General features: G+C 38.4%; 1 protein-coding gene across 1 annotated transcript in view; it reads left to right on the plus strand.

The window, feature by feature from the left end:
• LOC112103175 (von Willebrand factor A domain-containing protein 8) overlaps positions 1-20,451 on the plus strand; it is a 255,098-nt gene that overhangs the window by 86,500 nt on the left and 148,147 nt on the right. The window contains exons 14-17 of the mRNA XM_029911809.1: positions 1,431-1,544; positions 8,255-8,423; positions 9,238-9,315; positions 19,545-19,637. Of these exons, the coding sequence (XP_029767669.1) occupies positions 1,431-1,544; positions 8,255-8,423; positions 9,238-9,315; positions 19,545-19,637 (454 nt within the window). The remainder of the gene's footprint in view (positions 1-1,430; positions 1,545-8,254; positions 8,424-9,237; positions 9,316-19,544; positions 19,638-20,451) is intronic.

A 20,451-nucleotide genomic window follows, 5' to 3' on the forward strand; every position in this document is an offset into this window, starting at 1 on the left:
ACTGTATTTGTACTGTAATATGTAATTAGGAAGATAGCAGTTTCAAATTACTATTGGTCAAACCCTGTTAGTTTCACTATAATTTGATAAATATGAAAAGTGTTTCCTTTGCTTTCTGTTCCTCTTAATTTTTTCTTTGACTGAAGTGATCTGAAAAAGAAAAACCGTAGGTTTGTGCTCTTTTTTGCTTCTTTATGATTTGTTGTACAAAGACCCGAATAGTTTTTCTCTCTCTCTCTCTTCACACCTCCAAAAATATTCTGCTTGTCTTGTTTTTTTGTAGAAATAACAGGAATGCCAAGTCTTGTCTTCCCTTTTTTGTTGTTGGTGCACCTCTTGGATGACTCAGAAATGTGTATAGGGAGTTATTAGACACAACGTGGGTGCGGTAGTATCTTTTATTGAACAGAATTCTGTTAGTGAGAGAGACAAGCTTTTGAGTCATACAGAGCTCTTCTTCAGGTCTGTGTGGCTCGAAAGCTTGTATCTCTCACCAACAGAAGTTGGTCCAATAAAAGATATTACCTCACCCACCTTGTCTCTCTAATATCCTGGGGCTGACATGGCTATACAACTACACTGCAAATAGGGAGATTTGTCAGCCCATTGCTAACGGGGAAGTGGTGTTGAATCCTTAGCACAAAGAGCTTTTCACCCAAGTTTTGTAGTTACATAGCTGTTAGCAAAACCAACAGTCTAAATAAAAATAATTTCCTCTCTTTCAACTAGGTTTCACTTCCCTGGTACCTGTGCTGTCATACTCCCTGTTAGTTCTCCTTTCATCCAAAAAGTGTTTGAAGTAGACCAGACCTGAAGTTCTGATATAAAAACTTAAGCAGAACCCCATCTATAAGAATAAACAGACTTGCAAAGACCTTTCATGCCTTCTTCACACATTACAAAAAAAGCAGGACAAGGTAGTGCAGGGCCAGGCATAAGTCCATTTTTTTCTCTTGTGCATTTTGTTCACCTCTGATTCTTTTCATTTTCACTAACAGAATATATATCAGTTAAGATGACTCCTAAAATGTATTGCTTCTAGGAGCAAAATAGGAGTACCGCACTGTGTACCAGTCGGACAAAAATATTCTGAATTTCACGCCATACACAGTGAGAGTATAATAGAAAATCTTCATGTATGGTCTGCAGTGGTTTGTTTATTTCTGAAAAAAAAAATCTGTCATAAATGGTGTTATGTACTGTACTTACTGAAAATAAGTTCTTTCTTGAGCTTGCCATTTAACTGGCATTTTTCTCATCATAAGGTCCTTCACTGAAAGCTATAGGTCTCAACTTTTGTTAATAACTCAGGCATTGAAATTAAGAGTTCTTGGATGGAATTCCTCATTAAAGTAACATTGGTTGAGATAACTGTAAAAACTAAGACAATTAAATACTAGATTTTTGTTCTCTTTTGAATTACCAAATAGGCTAATCCATGACAGAGAACTGACTCTTTATGATGGCACCAGATTACTAAGAGAAGATAGGTATCAAAGTTTAAAAGACGAACTGCAGCTCTCCGATAAGGAACTACAACAGAGGTAATTTGTTAGACACTAACATGGTATGCAAAGTAGTTTGTATGTGATTCAGGTTGTAAAGAGTTTTCTATTTTATTGCTTGCTGTTACTAAGGTTTCTTGCAAGATGCTTGCTTTTTAAATCAGTAATAGAATCTGTTTTTAATACTGCTATCCTCAGTACTTTTTGTGTTAGCATGAGAAGAAAAATCTTAAAAGAGAATATTAGAGCAGAAACATTAAAATATCCTAGCTGAGAGAGATTAAAGAAACAATATAAATACATAAAAGTTTAGACACATAGGGTATGTCTAAACAGCAAAGAAAAATCTGCAGCTGGCCCATGCCAGCCAACTCCGGCTCACGGAGCTCGGGCTGCAGAGCTGTATTATTGCTGTGTAGACTTCCAGGCTTAGGTTGGAGCCCTAGAGTCTAGGTCCATGTGGGGTAGGAAGGTCCCAGAGTTTGGGTTCCAGCCCAAGCCCAAAAGTCTACACAGCAGTGAAACACCCCCGCTGTCTGAGCACTGTGATTCCAAGTTGGCTGGCATGGGCCAGGTGCAGGTTATTTTTTGCTGTGTAGACATACTCATAGATGCACTGCATTGTTTTGAAGCATTTTATTAAGAGACATTGAGAGTTAAACAAAAAAAAAGTTGAATATTATAATTATTTCTTTCAATAGATTAGCTAGAAAGCTGGTATGTAATTTAGAATTAACATGAAGCAGGAAATCCTAAGGATGGGTTGGGGCCTGTCATGCTTATTCTTCTTGCTTTTTCACTTCCAGTTGTCTGCTAGAAATTTTCTCTATGTTGAAATATTTCAAGTCCTTTGATGGCCAGACAGATACACAGTCATTGTACTGACTGATTTCAGTTAATGGCCAAGATTCTATTTTATGTTACTCAAAACAAATATAATCTACTATGTAATACTATCTTTCATAAATTCTGAAGAGATGAAACTGTTATTCTTAGATGACACTGCAGTTTAAATAATGTGGGTTTTATACTTATTATATTGTGATAAATAACAATATATTGTTTTACAGCGACCAAGAGCAATAGCTGATTTTTACAATATACAAGGCATTATGGATTGCCTGTAATTAGAACAGAGTCTTGTGTGTAGCAGGAGAACACACATTAGGGATTGTATATCAACTATATAATGGGTACAATTGTATGGGTCTTTTGTATAATATAATATTTGGATTCTGAAGTAAAATACAAAATATCTTCTGTTCTTCTCTATATTTCCTTTTAACTTTTACCTCAATGACTCTTGGTAGTAAATTAGGTGAAATAAAACACCTCTTCAAGGCAAGTTGATACTACTTTTCTTGGTTGTCCAGTTAGACCCTGTACTATATGAATGTTAAAACTGAATTCCTATTTTTAATAAAACCTGTTTGACCAGTTGATATAAGACATGGGAGAACAGACTCCAACCAGTGATCCAAAACTTTTGCAGAAATTCTCAAATCCAAATTAATTGGGGAGATTGGATGATATGGGGCAAATTCCTTAGGGTTTTCCCTTTTTAAGAATGAAAAGAAAAGGCATTTTTAGAGGAATTGTAGAAGGTATCCTCTTCTAAAGAAGCAAGAAACATTTGAACAAATCTTTCAAGTGATCTTTTCATCTGTAAAAGGATTAATAGCAAAGTAAACATGATGGGAAAGGTTATACCTGCTTTCTTTTAGTTACTTTAATTAACTATTAACATATTTTTGAAATCTGGGCACCTATTCAATAATAAGAACACAGATGCCCACCCAGAGTAAATCTGTGGTATTTTAGATACTTTATAACCCAACACTTAATAAAAATGTCCAAAGCTGATAAGATGATTCTTCTGACAGAATAACAATTGCTTTATTTTAACATCACTTTATTTTATTTATTTTTGGAGGAGAAGGGAGAATTACACAGGCGTTGTTATGACCCAGAGAAATTACATGTGATCCTGAGAGTCAAACATTTTTAATTAAGAAGGGTAGAATTTGAGGGATTGAGTGGAGTGGTGGCATGTTATTTGTTTAGGTTACAAAAATCAAATGAGATAATATTACAATATTACTTCTGGTTTTGCAGGCTAAAAATAATAGTTTTATTCTTGAATTAAAATTTTTGGAGGATGTATGTTAAAGCTGATAACTTCTCTGAGAGCTAATAAAATTTATTTCTGACTCAAAAGATCTTACACGTGCTGTCAGTTACATTTTCACTTGATGTTCCACCACGTTACTACTTCCATAGTCTGCACTAATTTTTTTAAACAAGGATTACGTGCTCCGCGGGTGGGTGGGATGACTCTGTCAGACATGACAAGAGCTCAAGAAGCTGATTTGCGGTTATGGGGATGGAGGATACTCATTGGCCAGTTGAAGGCCTTTTATCTAGGAGCTAGCTAGCTCCCTGCATTGAAAATTGTTTCCACTGGCCTTCTCTTTAGCCAGTTGTGTGGTGTTGTTCAACAGTCCAGGTACAATGGCATCCAGTCACATGGGGAAATTTTATTTTGTAGATTATGGATAATGGAAGAAGAAATCTATGCTGGTGATGAGGAAGGGATTTAAAAAGACCCTCTACGTATAGAGAAATTGTTGCTGCACAGTTTTAGCTATTAATAGAATTGTATGATTCACTATGTTGAACTAGTTCTGAGTGAAGAAGTGCAATCACTTAAAATTGATTCAGAATGTATACGCAGGCTTTCTGTGTAGAATTTTCCTACATAATCATTTGCTGAGGCAGATAGTGTGAAAGTGGCATTCCATAACTATAAATACAGTTGGCAGACATAGGGCAAAGCACTAGTTTTGAAACAGTATTTTAACCTGTTTGGATGGTTTGTTTTGTTTTGTTTTTAGACTTTTCCACATATTAAACCTTTAGTATAGTAAACAGAAAGGCAGCTATTAGAGAAAAATATAGAAATGTTTATATAATCAGATTTGCTTCAAAAGCTGAAAGGAGCCGATTATAATGCATGGGTGGGTATTCTTAACACCCTTAAGGCAGTGAATTACTGTCCATGTGACTAGGCTAAAAGAGAGCACATACAGCATATGAGACAAATATAAGCAATGTTGCAGAAGGTGAATTTTGTAGACAATAGAAGCTCCAATATTGTTAAATTTTAACTGAATATATTCACCACCCTTTAGTTCTGAGTTGTTTATTTTCACTTATTTTTGTTTGTTCATTCAGTTTTAGTGTATTTGAACATATACTAAAGCAGTTAATTTAAAAAACCCAATAATCCAAGCCAGTGTGTTATACATTGCAGAAAAGTAAAAAGGAAACAGATGCTTGATAACTTTTTATTCTGGCAGGGATAAGTGATGGAATATTTGAAAAGATGCAGCATAGTTTTTCCCTTTAATTTTAATATATGTCCTCTATCTTAAGCCCCTTTAAATTATAGTTGTATAGTTAAATTTGTGTTGTCAATACATGAATTACAGAATTATTTCATATGCAAACACCTAACCTTCTGACACATAATTATATTCTCGTGTGGCGATACGCTTTTGATCACCACTTATACATTCGTTCTCATTTTGATTGCAGTATTAAATGATGGTTTGTGAAACTGTAGAAGAGGAAAAGACAAATAAATGAAAAATTTATGTGAGGCAGCAAGGGAATGCTATTTGTGTGCCAAAGACAAGAAATCAGTCTTTAGCATTGTACTGGTGGGACTGCATTCTCTACTCAAGCTTCAGTGAGGTTATTTTCTGTAAGGACTTATCCACACTTACAGAGAGATCAACGATCGATGCATTGGCGCTCGATTTAGTGGGTCTAGTGAAGACTCCTGTACTCCACTGGATTGAGAACAGTAGGGGGAGTCGATGGGAGACGCTCTTCTGTTGACATCTCGCAGTGTGGACCCCGTGGTAAGTAGGTCTAAGCTACGTTGATTTGAGTTATGCTATTCACGTAACTCAAGTTGCGTAGCTTAGATCAAATTTCCCCTGTAGTGTAGACAAGGCCTAAGATTCTTCTTACCCCTTGGTGGAGAGAAATAGGGTCTCATGATCTCCCCTACTTGTCTGACCTACAGATTGAACAGGCAAGAGGAAAGAATGAAGATGTCTGGTACTCATTAATAAAGTATTGCAAATCCCTCCAGTAAGTTTTATTCTAGGTTTTAGTGTGTTAGGCTTTGGGGTTACTTACATGGCTTCTGTCTGCAGAGTGATCAAACATGGCATACGCTTAATGAATATAGCTCCACAAAGAAACAGTGGCTATGATGGTTTAGAGCAACCTTTGGCACGCGGCTCACCAGGGTAAGCACCTGGTGGGCCGGGCCGGTTTGTTTACCTGCCGCGTCTGCAGGTTCGACAGATCGCGACTTCCACTGGCCGCGGTTCACCGTCCCAGGCCAATGGGAGCTGCGGGAAGCGGCGCGGGCTGAGGGATGTGCTGCAGGGTAGTGAACAACCTCATCTCCAGTTGACGTTGGATGGAGGATTCTCTCCAGCTTGCAGGATTAAGCCCTTTTAAAAATAATAATTAAATATTTGGCTTTACATTTTCAAGAGATGGAACAAACATTAATCCAAACAACACCTTGTGAAGCAGATGAATGTTGTTCCCATTTACAAACTGGGAAACTGAAACAGATGTTGCACCAGGCCACAGAGCAAATGATGAAGAGGAGAATATACAAGTAAAGTGCTCAGTAGATTGGTTAATGAGAACAAAAAGAGAAATGCATTTGTAAATAGCTTTCCAACGTGCAGTAGCTTTTAATGTTAGAAAGCTTTCTTAAACGAATAGCTGGTTTATTAAAAGTTCCTTTGCCAGGGAAATTTTCTATTTGTAAGTTATTAAAATATGCAATTCTAAAAATTCAAAGATTTTTTTGGAATACTATTGCTGGTAGCTAATTCAGAAATAATGGATTAAATCCTCAGATGTACTCTTTATCCCTGAGAGGAGTGGGGGGCAATGGGTGTGCTGTTTGTGTCTCCCCACTCTTGATCTTTGGCTCATCTGGGGACTTGTTTCTCAGAACAGCTCAAAACTGTGCCCAACTGGCTATTCCCATAAGGGGGATTGCCATAGTGCACTGTGCTCTGGCTGTGTTACCCATCTCATCCACTCCCTGCCACATTATAATGCATGGCACTGGGGGAATCCCCAGCTGAGGAAATCTGACTGAGTTTTGGATCCTTTATGACACAGAAGCATTGTGAAAGGGCCAGGGCCAGGAGTGAGCTAAATGTATGTTTAATATTTTTATTACTAATGAAAAGAAGAGGTTAATCGAAAATTAAACATGCCTTCTCCTATCTTCAAAACAGATTTTCCTATAATAAGGTTGGTCACTGTTCCCTGACCTTTTCTGTGCGTAGAGATAATGAAATACCCATTGGTTCCTATTTCACATGATGCTTTCAGACGTTTCTTTCTATTTTTATCAACCAGGGTGTAGCTTCTGGGCTTATGACTTTAGGCTGAGAGTAACCGATGCCACCCACTTTGTTTGCTTTGATTTGGGAGTTTGATACAGCACAGCATATTCAGTGAACAGTTTTTCAAAGGTGTTCCCTGTATATGCTGTGCTGTATCAGAATCCTTGTTGTATATACCAGATCTGCCTGCTAAGCTGTACATTGTGTAATTTAAATGGAAGGGTCAAATTCTACCTTCGGTTACCCTCTTTACACCCATAATTTCCCCCCAAAAATAACCAAAGATGGAATTTGGCCCAAAATATTATAATTTCAAACAGAATTATGTGCAAAATAGCATATGAAAATAGGCAGGATAAATATAAATGATTGCATTACAATTTTCTCATTTTTGAATACTAAATTATTTGTCTGGAATTATAATTGAGGTGCTGAGTAAATATTGCATGCCATATTGCAACATCCAACTAATTTACATCTGAATTGCTATTATTTACTTGTATAAATAGTTGCACCTGGAGACCCCAAGTGAAATCAGGGTCACATTGTGCTAGGCACTGTATAGAAACATATTAAAAGAAAATCCCTGCCCTAAAGATCTTATAATCTAAATAGAAAAGAGAGACAATGGATGGGAGATAGTATCATCCCCATTTTACAGATGGGGATCTGAGACACAGAGAGTTTTAACTGATTTGCTCAAAGTCACACACAAAGTCAGTCTGTGACAGAGCTGAGAATTAAACCCAGATCCTCCCTAAGTTCCGGTCTAGTGCCTTAACTACAAAATTATCTTTCCTGTCTGTCTAATTGAGTAGAAGAAGTTACCCATTGTTGATGCTTCAAAAGATATTGTTGCCTCCCAGATCTGCCTTTTAGTAATACTGTTTTAGGTGATACTCTTGGAGAATGTTTCAAAACCATCACATTTGTAAATTTTGTGTATTTCATACATACAAAAGAGTAAACAAATGGTAGCGTGGTTAATGCTATTTGCTCAACTTGAAGCATGCAGGTAATGCTGTAGATGAAGCCAAAACTTGGGTAACGTTGTAGGCGTTACAACTTATGAGAGATATATTTAGTTTTTTACATTGCCAGTTACATTATGCAATTTTTGTCAGCTTTGATTTTTTTTATGTTGCATTGCGAATGTCCTGAATAGAAATTGTGGCTGTGGCTTAATACAATAATTCACTTGATTGATTGATTGTACCTCAGGTGGAGTTTGTAAGTTCAGATTTGTTACTTGGTGCTTCAACCAGGTAATGCATTTAAAAAAATATTTTCTTGCAGGTCCATCTTTCCTATCCATTCCTCATTCAGAATAGTTGCCCTGGCAGAGCCTCCTGTCATAGGAAGTAGCACAAAGCAATGGTTGGGCCCAGAGTTTTTAACTCTGTTTCTGTTCCATAATGTTAAGTCTTTCACCAGGAATGAAGAAATTCAAGTTATTAAAGAAATGGTAAGCACTTGCAATGCTTTGGCCAGTTATTAATATTGGTTTCTATTTAAAATGCTGAATATGATTACGAACTGGAATATTTTAATATACAATAGATACTCCTTTTTCTTATATGATGTGAAATCCTTTCACACAGCATAAGTGACTCCTTGATTTTTAAGTCTAGGGTATCTTCTACTGTAATTAGTATAAATTCATCTTGGTAATTTTCTATTACCATATATCAGGGGTGGCCAACCTGAGCCTGAGAAGGAGCCAGAATTTACCAATGTACATTGCCAAAGAGCCACAGTAATACGTCAGCAGCCCCCCATCTGCTCCCCCGCTCCCAGCGCCTCCTGCCAAAGGGCAGCCGCGCTGATCAGTGCCTCCCCATCCCTTCCCGCATCTCCCGATGAGCTGTTTTGTGCAGAGGGCTTGGGGGCTCAGGGGGAGGAGCGAGGGCACTGCAGGCTCAGGGGAGGGGGTGGGAAAGGGTGGAGCGGGGGCAGGGCCTGCGGCAGAGCCAGGGGTTGAGCAGTGAGCACCCCTGGCATTTTGGAAAGTTGGCACCTGTAGCTCAAACCCTGGAGTCGGTGCCTATACAAGGAGCCGCATATTAACTTCTGAAGAGCCACAGGTTGGCCACCCCTGCCATATATTCTTATATTTTTGTGACACAATTATTCCTTTTTGGTTATTTGAAATAAATGTATATGCACTACATATATGTAGGCTGTGTTTATGTAGGTGCATACGTGCGTCTCTATATAAATTACATATGCATACATAAACATGAAATATATATCAAATACTTTTTTTGTCTTTCAAACAGATTCCAAATGTGCCCACGGTTGCGGTGGAACAGTTGTTATCATTAACACACAAGCTTCGGGAGACAAATGACCCCACAGTGAGTCTAGTTTTTCAGATTTGCATTCTACTTGTCATTATATGTGTAGCTGTTTTCAGAGTCAGGGTTTTATCGCTGCACAAGAAAGGAATTATTTTCTCCAGCAATGTGAGGATGCTTCCTATTTCCTTAGGTTCTTGCCTTATGCTGACCTATCTTGACCAGTGGAGGCTGGATTAGGCTCATTCTGGAGCCAATCCCTTCACTTCTTGGAAGTGGCCACAGGAGCAGAGTGTGCTGCCAGCACAGTATTCTTAGACCCTGCTTGAATGGGATTTGAGAAACCAGCCCTGGAAATCAAACACTGGTTTCTTGTGTTATATACATGTGGCAACTTTTTTATTTTTAATATACTCATTTAGGACCTGATTAAGCAAAGCATTGAAGCATGTACATAATTTTAAGCATGTGTGCTTAAATTCTAGTGAAGTCATGCAGTATTACATGTACATTGTAGTCAGTATAACTTAAGCAAATGCATAAAATAGGAATGGGACTTAAAAGCACGTGCTGAAGTGTTTTATTGACTAGGGATGGACTAAAGAATGTGCTTAAGTTGTTTGCTGAATTATTTCAAATTGCCTCCCCTTAATAAATACTGTTATGTGTAATACAATGTTTTAGTACTGTAATTTTAAATTTGATACTTGCATTTGTTTTGGGATTACTTGGGCAGGAGGACTATCTAGCAATTAGAAAATACAGACAAGGAGGTAGGGAGATGGGGAAAAGAGGAAAGGACTCAGAACTGTTAGTAGTGTTACTGTGGTAGGCAGTTCTACTAAAGCAGTAATGTAAAAAAAAAAATTACTACTGGCACAAAAACCGCAGAACTCTTTTAAAACTGATACAGTCAAGACTCAGTTTTAAAAATTAATTTCAATGACAGCTAACATACTGTATTGATGTTTTTCTTTTTGCAAAAAAAAAAGTTTAAAATATTTTTATTGGCGTCACCCAGCATAAGTGTATAGATGTGCACGTGTAACTTGTGTTAGTTAGGTTATACACAGAAATCTACTTTCTTCAACTCTCAGGAGTTTAGCACCAGTAATAGTTTTCCACCATATTACTGTTTAGATTTGATTGGCTGCATTTCAGGAAGAAATAAAGTGCACTGTCCACATCTTAGCGGACAGCAATTTTGTTTCACATGAGATGAAGTATTTGTAGTCCATTAGTAACCAAGGACGACGTTAGAGATCAGTCTTTTAAAATCAGCAGATCTGGATAATTTCCACCCAAGAGTCCTAAAAAAGGTGACAGAGGAGATCTCTGGCCTGCTATTATTCATTTTTAATAACTCTTGGAATGCTGAGGAAATTCCCCAAGACTGGAAAAATGTTAATGTTGGGCCAATATTCAAACAGGGCAAGTGGGATGACCTGGGTAAGTATAGGCAAAATAATGGAAAAGCTGATACAGAATTCAGTTAATAAAGAACTGAAGGATGGGATTATAATTAGGGGCAGTCAACATGGTTTTATGGAAAAATAGGCCTGTCAGAAAAAGCTCATTTCATTCTTTGATGAGATTACAACTTTGATTAAGTAAAGTGCGGAGAGGTAATATACTTAGATTTTTTTGTCAGGCGTTTGAGTTAATACCATATGACGTTTTGATTTAAAAATTAGCATTATACAATGTCAATAAAGCAAACACTAAATGGATTAAGAACTGGCTAACTGACAGGTCTCAAAAAAAGGAGTTGTCAGTGGGGGAATCATCACTGAATAGAAGCCTGTCTAGTGGGGTTCCTTTGGGGTCGGCGGTACTAAGCCCACAGCTACTCAGTTTTTTTACCAGTGATCTGGAAGTAAATATAAAATTTGTGGATGGTAACAAAGATTGGTGGAATGATAAATAAGGATGAAGACAAGGTGGTCATACAGAATGTTGTTAATTGCTTGGCTAGCTAGGCCCCTTCAAACAAAATACATTTAATATAGCTAGGGCTTTACCAAATTCATGGCCATGAAAAATGCTTCACGGACCATGAAATCTGGTCTTTTGTGTGCTTTTACCCTATACTATACAGATTTCATGGGGGAGACCTGCATTTCTCAAATTGGGGGTCATGACCCAAAATAGAGTTGTGGGGGCTCACAAGGTTATTTTAGGGGGGTCGTGATATTGCCACTCTTACTTCTGCACTGCCTTCAGAGCTGGGCAGCTGGAGAGCGGCAGCTGCTGACTGAGGGCCCAGCCCTGCAGGCAACAGTGCAGAAGTTAAGGGTGGCAATACCATACCATGCCATCCTTACTTCTGTGCTGCTGACTTCAGAGCTGGGTGGCTGGCCAGTGGTGGCTGCTGACTGATGGCCCAGCTCAGCAGGCAGCAGTGCAGAAGTAAGAGTGGCAATACCATATCATGCATTCTTACTTCTGCGCTGTTGCTGGCAGCGGCTCTGCCTCCAGAGCTGGGCTCTCGGCCAGCAGCCGCTGCTTTCCAGCTGCCCAGCTCTAAAGGCAGTGCTGCCAGCTGCAGCAGTGCAGAAGTAAGGGTAGCAGTACCACAACCCCCCTAACAATAACCTTGCGATCCCGCCACAACTCCTTTTTGGGTCAGGACCCTACAATTACAACACCGTGAAATTTCAGATTTAAATAGCTGAATTCATGAAATTTATGATTTTTAAAATCTTATGACCATGAAATTGACCAGAATGGATTGTGAATTTGGTAGGGCCCTAAATATAGGCAAGTGAAAGTTATTTATCTAGGAACAAGGAATGCAGGCCATACCTACAGATTGGGGGATTGCATGCTGTATCGTAGGGATCATAGTGGACAAGTGACTCAACATGAGCTCCCAGTGTGATGCTGTGGCAAAAAGAGCTAATGCCATCTGTTGATATGCAAACAAAGGAGTGAGTAGGAGTGGAGAAGTGATTTTTACCTCTCTATATGGCATTGGTGAGACAGATAGTAGACTAGTGCCTACAGTTCTGGTGTCCACATTTTTAAAAGGATATTTAAAAGTTAGAGAGGGTACAGAGAAGCTTTTCAAAAGACATTTGACAACCTGCACAGACATACGTTGTGGAATAGTCTTTAGTCCAATGGAATCCCAGCTAAAGTTGTCAGTGCGGAGAGAAAGGAAGAAGGAGGCACGCGTCAGGACCCTAATTGGGCCCTGGGTGATCACTACTTCCCACCACTCAACACAGATGTAATAAGGTTGAGTAGTGTCCATATAAAAAAAATTAAAACTACTGATTATTCCTCAGAAAAGGTTTTTAATGACTTTAGACTATAAAAGCAACACAGACAAAATAAGAAAAGCAAGAATAAAGACCAACACTGAATAAGAATTAATATAAATGGCAAGTTATACTGAAGACAAGCACAAGTATATGTAAAGTTATTATTCATCAGCTACTTACTACTATTCTTAACACTATAGTATCGATACAGACTTGAGATCAAATCAGCTCGAGCAACCAGACTTCTTTACTCCATAAACGTATACTGCATGCAACCAGACTTCTTTACTCCATAAACTTACCGTGCATTCGTCCGAAAATATGTTACCCTTCAGTCGGCCGTTTTCCGCACTGGCCAAGTACGGAGAGTCAAGACGTGCACGTCCCTTCGGTTCAGGGGGTGTGGGTCAGATTTCCCTTATGACCGAAACACACACACAATCCCATGCCTTCGTACTTTTTATCTGATCTGTCGGCAGTGTTTTAAAACAGACCAACCAATTAGGGTCGGCCAAATCTTTAATGTGGTTAGATTGTATAATTTAGGCTTACTTATCTTCTTGTAGCCAGTTATTTTATAGATTATTTTACCACATAGGAGTCAGCATAGATTGTTATCTGGTTGCAGCGCATTTTGACCACAAGTTTTAGCTTGCTTCTTACCTCTGCAAAGCGTGCCCTTTTTACTTCTGCAAAGCTTGCCCTTTTACCTATGCAAAGCAGAAGTTTGAGGCCTAACATCGACAATACCTTTGTTCATTTCAAGTCTGGCAATACTTTTGTTCACAGATTAATCACAGTCAGCATCATCAAGGCCATATACAGAGATGAGAAGTGCTCGGTTAGGTTGATAGGTTTCAGAGTGGTAGCTGTGTTAGTCTGTATCAGCAAAAACAACGAGGAGTCCTTGTGGCACCTTAGAGACTAACAAATTTATTTGGGCATAAGCTTTTGTGGGCTAAAACCCACTTCATCAGATGCATGGAGTGGAAAATACAGGAGCAAGTATAAATACATGAAAAGATGTGATTTGCCTTACCAAGTGTGAGGTCAGTCTAACGAGACAATTCAATTGACAGCAGGATACCAAGGGAGGAAAAATAACTTTTGAAGTGGTAATGAGAGTGGCCCATTTCAGACAGTTGACAAGAAGGTGTGAGAAACAGTAGGGGAAATTAGTATTGGGGAAATTAAGTTTAGGTTTTGTAATGACCCAACCACTCCCAGTCTTTATTCAGGCCTAATCTGATGGTGTCCAGTTTGCAAATTAATTCCAGTTCTGCAGTTTTACGTTGGAGTCTGTTTTTGAAGTTTTTGTTGTTGAAGAATTGCCACTTTCAGGTCTGTTATTGAGTAACCAGGGAGATTGAAGTGTTCTCCTACTGGTTTCTGAATGTCCATGCATCTGATGAAGTGGGTTCTAGCCCACGAAAGCTTATGTCCAAATAAATTTGTTAGACTCTAAGGTGCCACAAGGACTCCTCGTTGTTTCTGTTAGGGTGAACAACCAGACAACAGAGTGGTTCAGTGTGGATATAGGTGTGAAACAGGGCTGCATTTTATCTCCGCTGTTTGACATTTCCATAGACTGAATAGTGAAGAAGTGTATTAACAAGATAAACAGAGGAATGGAATGGGTAGATGGCAAATGCTTAGAAGACCTGGACTTCGTTGATGATATTGTGCTACTAAGTGACACCTCAAAAAAGTTACGTACAAAGACAGACAATCTGCCAGCAACGGCAGACCTAGCATGGCTCAGAATTAGTTGTGCTAAAACAAACGTCTATGAAACTCATACCTCAAGCGGTAACATCACATTAGAAGGCAAAAATATCAAGTGAGTAGAAAAGTTCATCAACTTGGGCAGCACCTGTCACAGTTCAGGGCAGTTGCACCTGTATTTCCCCCCTGTGATCCAGTAAGGTTCCCCTAGTTTCCCAGCACCTCAACCATCACCTCTCTTGGCTGGAGACCTGCATCTCTCTCCCTCCTAACCAAGATTTTTCCAGGCTTCACAGTTCCCTGCCTACACTGTGAGTTCCCCAGCAAGACAGACTGCCTAAGCAAGTCTGCTTTGCTTTCTCCTCAGAAGCTATAAACAGCGTAATTGCCAACAGTTATAGTGTCCACACATCCCTTTCTACACAAGCATATTTATTCTTATGGTGATAGAATTACAGAGCAAACATATTAAAAATAATAAAAGAACCTACACACATTCTAATAACTTAGGCGGGATCTCCCCTATTCCCCCAGCTCCAGCAAGGGCTATCGCAGGTGATCAGTCCTTCAAATCCCACCTAGGGGCTTTTCCATGGTTACAAGTTCAAAACAGGTGTTAGCTTAGAACAAGTACACAGCCTGCACCAATCAACCTGTTTCTTTGTACATCTTGTGCCTTTGATCTTGCCCTCATGTAATAGGTGATTGGAAGACAGTGGCTCTCTCCTCAGGGTATATCTTCAAAAGGCTGGGATTTTGCATATCTGGGTGGTGGTACATTTGCATTTACTCCCCCCTAGAGATTTCTTGGGAAACCCACTTAATTTTGTTTGTCCCAAAAGTTCATTCATGTCTGGTACATGGTTTAAAATAGTCCTTTGAAGCTCATAACACTTCCCAGGGTTTAAATTGGTCATTGGGTACATCCCTCCCCCCAACCCACCCACCCAGACATTACATAAACTTTGCATTTTTAATATAATGAAATCCAAAGATATATAACCTTAACACAATAAGGGTTTTCAAGTTTATTGCAGGAAATTGCCGTATCTGTCTCAGTAACTTACTGGCCAATGGAGAGCTCAAAAAGGAAGTGACATCAAGGATAGGAAAGGCATTCACAGCATGTACTAAACTTAACAATGTAGGGAAATCAAATATATATATATATATATATATAGCATCAAAACAAAACTGAGAATTTTCAGTTCAAACATAATCTCATTGATAACATACAGCTGTGAGAGTTGGAGTTCTACTAAAACTAGACACCTTCAAAAATAAGTGCCTAAGAAAGATTCTGGCCATTGGTTGAAAAGATTTCATTACAAAGAGATCTGAGAAATCACAAACCAGCAGCTTGTTTCCACCACAATCAGCTGGACATATTTGGGGCATGTACTCCAGATGCCAGCACACAGATTCCCATATGAAACTGGCAAGCGGAAACCAAGTGGTGTGAGGAAATGAGTACCCCCAAGAGAAACCATGAAGAAGAACTCTTAGGGAGGGCAGAACAGTTAATCTCAACACTAGAGAGCATATGGAAGCAGTGGCACATTACATAGAAGAGTGGAAGAGACTAGTTTCCATCAGGGGGGCCAACATCGGTGCAGGAGGGATGGAGTGGACTCTAATGAATTACCGAGAAGAGCCACAAAAATGATTTGAGGGCTGGAGAAAATCCCTTATGGTGTGAGACTTAGAGCTCAATTTATTTAGCTTATTAGAAAGAAGATTGAGAGGTGACTTGATTAGTGTAGAAGTACATTCATGGGAGAAAATACTGGGTACTAAAGTGCCCTTTAGTTTAGCAGAGAAAGGCATAGCAAGAACCAGTGACTGGAAGCTGAAAGCCAGACACATTCAAATTGGAAATGTGACACACATTTTTAACTATGCAGATGATTAAGCACTGGAAAAAATTACCAAGGGAAGTGGTGGATTCTCCATCTGTTGATATCTGCTAATTAAGACAAGATGCCTTTCTGGAAATTATGCTTTAACCAAACACAACTAAGGCTTTAGTCAAACACAAGTAATTAGGCTCAGTAGTTGGTAATTGGATGCAACTTAATGGCCTGTGATATACAGGAGGTCAGACTGGATGATATAATGGTCCTTTCTGGCCCTAAACTGTATGAATCTATGAATGAATAAAAGCAAGTGAACGCCGATTCTTATTTATGGCATATTGGCATTTACGTGGTTCTTTTACAATATATATTACAAAAGGGAATGTGTTCGTTTGTAAAGTGTTTGGTGTCTGAACAGAGCGATTAAAAAAAGGGTCTCTCTCACATCCATAGCATTCTGAAATATCCAGAGAAAGTGTATGCTATCAGACAAATGATTCACTGTGGGAAGATACCTGCAGAACAGTATGATGTGAGATGTGCATATATGTATATAAAATAATCATACACATCACAGGTAGGATATATAATATAAATAGCTTGCCTGTGCTGTGCATTGAAATGTGTGTTTCAGGTCAGTGGTTCCTTTTATTACTTTCTAATTATCAAAAGGAAACATTTTGATTGACCCAAACCAAATTATTTTTTGGACTTTTGGTTCATGAACATTTTTGAGATTTTTGATTTTTCATTTCAATTCGAGATGGGAAAAAATTCTGAAATCTCAAAAATTTTCACATGACAGGAAAACCTTTTCCTGCCCATCTCTACTATTTAATTAACAGTGACTGACACTTTTTGTAAATTGTCTCAGCAGAGACTCAAGAATGAATGGGCTTGGCTCTTGAACTGTTATCTTGCTTCTACAGGTGGCCTCACTCAAGCAGAGTTTAGAAATATTGGTAGGACGGTTTGGAGAAGCTTGTATTTTTGTCACCCATGCTATGTAGTTATTTTGTGGATTCATAAATTAGGCCAGAGGATACCATTATGATCATCTAATCTTTACTGTTGCATAACACAGGACGCAGAATTTCACCTGATAACTTGTGGTTGAACAAAAAGATTTATTTTAGAAAGATCTTCAGTTTTGATATAAAGACTTCAATTTGTTCCAATAGTTAATTTACCTTCATTATAAAATTTTTATCTTATTTCTAATGTGAATTTTTCTGATGTCAACTGTTAAACCCTTTCAGACATTATTGTGACTTTGCTGCTAGATTCAAGAACCCAATAGTAGTTTGGTCACCATAGCTACTTCTGTCAGGGTCTGAAAAAACTACATCCCTGACCAGCATAGCTGTGCTGACCCAGCCCAACATAGATGCAGCTATGTTGGTGGGAGAATGCTTTTGTCAACATAGCTGCTGTTGTTTGCAGAGGTGGTATTTCTACATCAATGAAAAAACTTCTGCCATTGGTATAGGCTGTGTCTACATTACGGGATTATGCCATTATGGATAATGCCATTATTATACATTATAGATTATACCTGCACTGACATAGCTATGCCAGTATATTCTCCATAGACATACCCTCAGATGAATCAGATACCTTCTTCCTGTGTAATTACAGATTGCAATCAAGTAGTCTCTTAACCCTCTCTCTCTTTGATAAATTAAATAGATTGAGCTCCTTTCGTGCTCATTATAAGGCACATTTTCCAGACTATGAATCATTTTGATAGCTCTTCTTTCAATCGTCTCCAACTTTCAATATCTATTTGAATATGTGGACACCAGAACATAAGAACGGCCATACTGGGTCAGACCAAAGGTCCATCTAGCCCAGTATCCTGTCTTCCGACAGTGGCCAATACCAGGTGCTTCAGAGGGAATGAACAGAACAGGTAATCATGAAGTGATCCAGCCCCTGTTGCCCATTCCTAGCTTCTGGCAAACAGATGCTATGGACACCATCCCTGCCCATACTGGCTAATAGCCATTGATGGACCTATCCTCCATGAATTTATTTAGTTCTTTTTTGAACCCCGTTATAGTCTTGGCCTTCATTACATCCTCTGGCAAAGAGTTCCACAGATTGTTCCACAAATACTTCCTCTTGTTTTAAACCTGCTGCCTATTAATTTCATTTGGTGACCCCTAGTTCTTGTGTAATAAGAAGGAGTAAATAACACTTCCTATTTACTTTCTCCACACCAGTCATGATTTTATAGATCTCGATTGTATTCCCCCTTAATTTTCTCTTTTCCAAGCTGAAAACTCCAGTCTTCTAAATCTCTCCTCATATGGAAGCTGGTCCATACCCCTAATAATTTTTGATGCCCTTTTCTGTACCTTTTCCAATTCCAATCTATCTTTTTTGAGATGGGGTGACCAGATCTGCACGCATACATACTGTGGGCATACAATGGATTTATATAGAGGCAATATCATATTTTCTGTCTTATTATCTATTCCCTCCCAAATGATTCCCAACATTCTGTTCGCTTTTTTGACTGCTGCTGCCCATTGAGTGGATGTTTTCAGAAAACTATCTACAATGAATCCAAGATCTCTTTCTTGAGTGGTAACAGCTAATTTAGATCCCATCGTTTTATATGTATAGTTGGGATTATGTTTTCCAATGTGCATTACTTTGCATTTATCAACATTGAATTTCATCTGCCATTTTGTTGCCCAGTCACCCAGTTTTGTGAGTGTTCCAGTAATGTCTGCACAGTACTGTATAAGTAGGTAATACAGTCTCCCTATTCTTGCCCATTATTCCCTTGTTTATACATCCAAGGGTCATGCTAGCTCTTTTTGCTAGAGCATCACATGGGGAGCTCGTATTCAGCTGGTAATAAATAGAAGACTTCAATTTCCAGGATGTCAATTCTGTTACAAATGCTAAATTCATTTAAAAATAACGGACGCAAGATGATCTGAAATCAGGATACTGTATCTCTAATATATGCAGAGGCATGTCATATATGTTGAGGCGCTGCCATAAAGTACTGCAGGAAACTTTCAAATAAATCAGCTTTAACACAAATAATTTAATTTTCACTTGTTTTTCTTTTTGCTGTAATTCCTAATAATAATAATAATAATAAATAATATAATGTTAACACAACTTATATAGCACACATCTGTTTTATCAAATACATTTTTCTTCCTGTTGGCTCATTCAGTGAAATCATAATGCTGACATTTTGATGACACAATGATTTCCATGGTAGTAGATTCCTGCCACAAACACAGAATTCTGACTTCTGAAGGATTAAGCAGTACAAACTGGAATATGAGGACGAAAGCACCTGTTAAAGACCAAAATTTTGAAATAATTGCTTTCAATGTAAATAGTTTTTTTTCCACGTTTGTTCTGGTTTAAATCCAAGAGGACTATTAATAAAATTACCTTTTATTTTTGGCAGGCACAGTCACTGGCATCATCTTTGTCCACACGACAGCTATTACGAATTTGTCGTCGGCTATCACAGTATCCAGATGAAAGTCTCTACCATGCTGTCAATAAAGCCTGTCTTTCCAGGTAGCCATACTAATTTTACTGTGAAAGTTTAAGGCTCTGTGAAACAATTGCTAATATGCTAAAAAGATGGTTTAATTTTTTTAAAGGAGTTAGACATTAAAAGTAGAAGTGCTACTATTCCAATCCTCCCTAATCAAAGAATGTTAGATTTCACTTCTATGGAATTCCCAGATTTCAAACATCATTTGAAACAAATCATTCAGCACTTCTTTCTAATCTGTGTGTGTGTGGCATATGCTTAATGACTTAATAGAAATAGGTCTTCAGAACTAATGATTGTCAAAAGTGTGATGCAGTCTCAAAAAAGATAAAATATTACTCAGGGTTGTATTAATGAAATACAATGTGGTTAGGTGTCAGTTAAAGGTTTGTATTTAGTTTTAGGCATTGCATTTTTTAAAAAAAGTTGTAGACAACTTAGATTTTGCAAAGGAAGGCAACAGCAATTATGAAAAGTTCTGAAAATATGAGTGATGAAAGTCTAAGGGCCAAATTCTCCAAGGTACTGAGAATCGTCAGCTGTCAAAGCCCAGGGCCTGTATGATCTGGGATCAGTCACAGCTGAAGGATCTTGCTCCCATTAACTGTGGAAGGAACAAGGTCATCGTCCCCCCCAGCATCCTAACTCATTCGTCATTATAGCTTCTTCACTGGAATCCCACATAACAATGTAGTGCTTTAAAATGAGCATTTATATTAATAGGTTTCAGAGTAGCAGCCGTGTTAGTCTGTATCCGCAAAAAGAACAGGAGTACTTGTGGCACCTTAGAGACTAACAAATTTATTAGAGC

The sequence above is a fragment of the Terrapene carolina genome, unplaced genomic scaffold (assembly GCF_002925995.2).
Source record: "Terrapene carolina triunguis isolate 2854851 unplaced genomic scaffold, T_m_triunguis-2.0 Scaffold18, whole genome shotgun sequence".
Classification (NCBI taxonomy): Eukaryota; Metazoa; Chordata; order Testudines; family Emydidae; genus Terrapene; species Terrapene triunguis.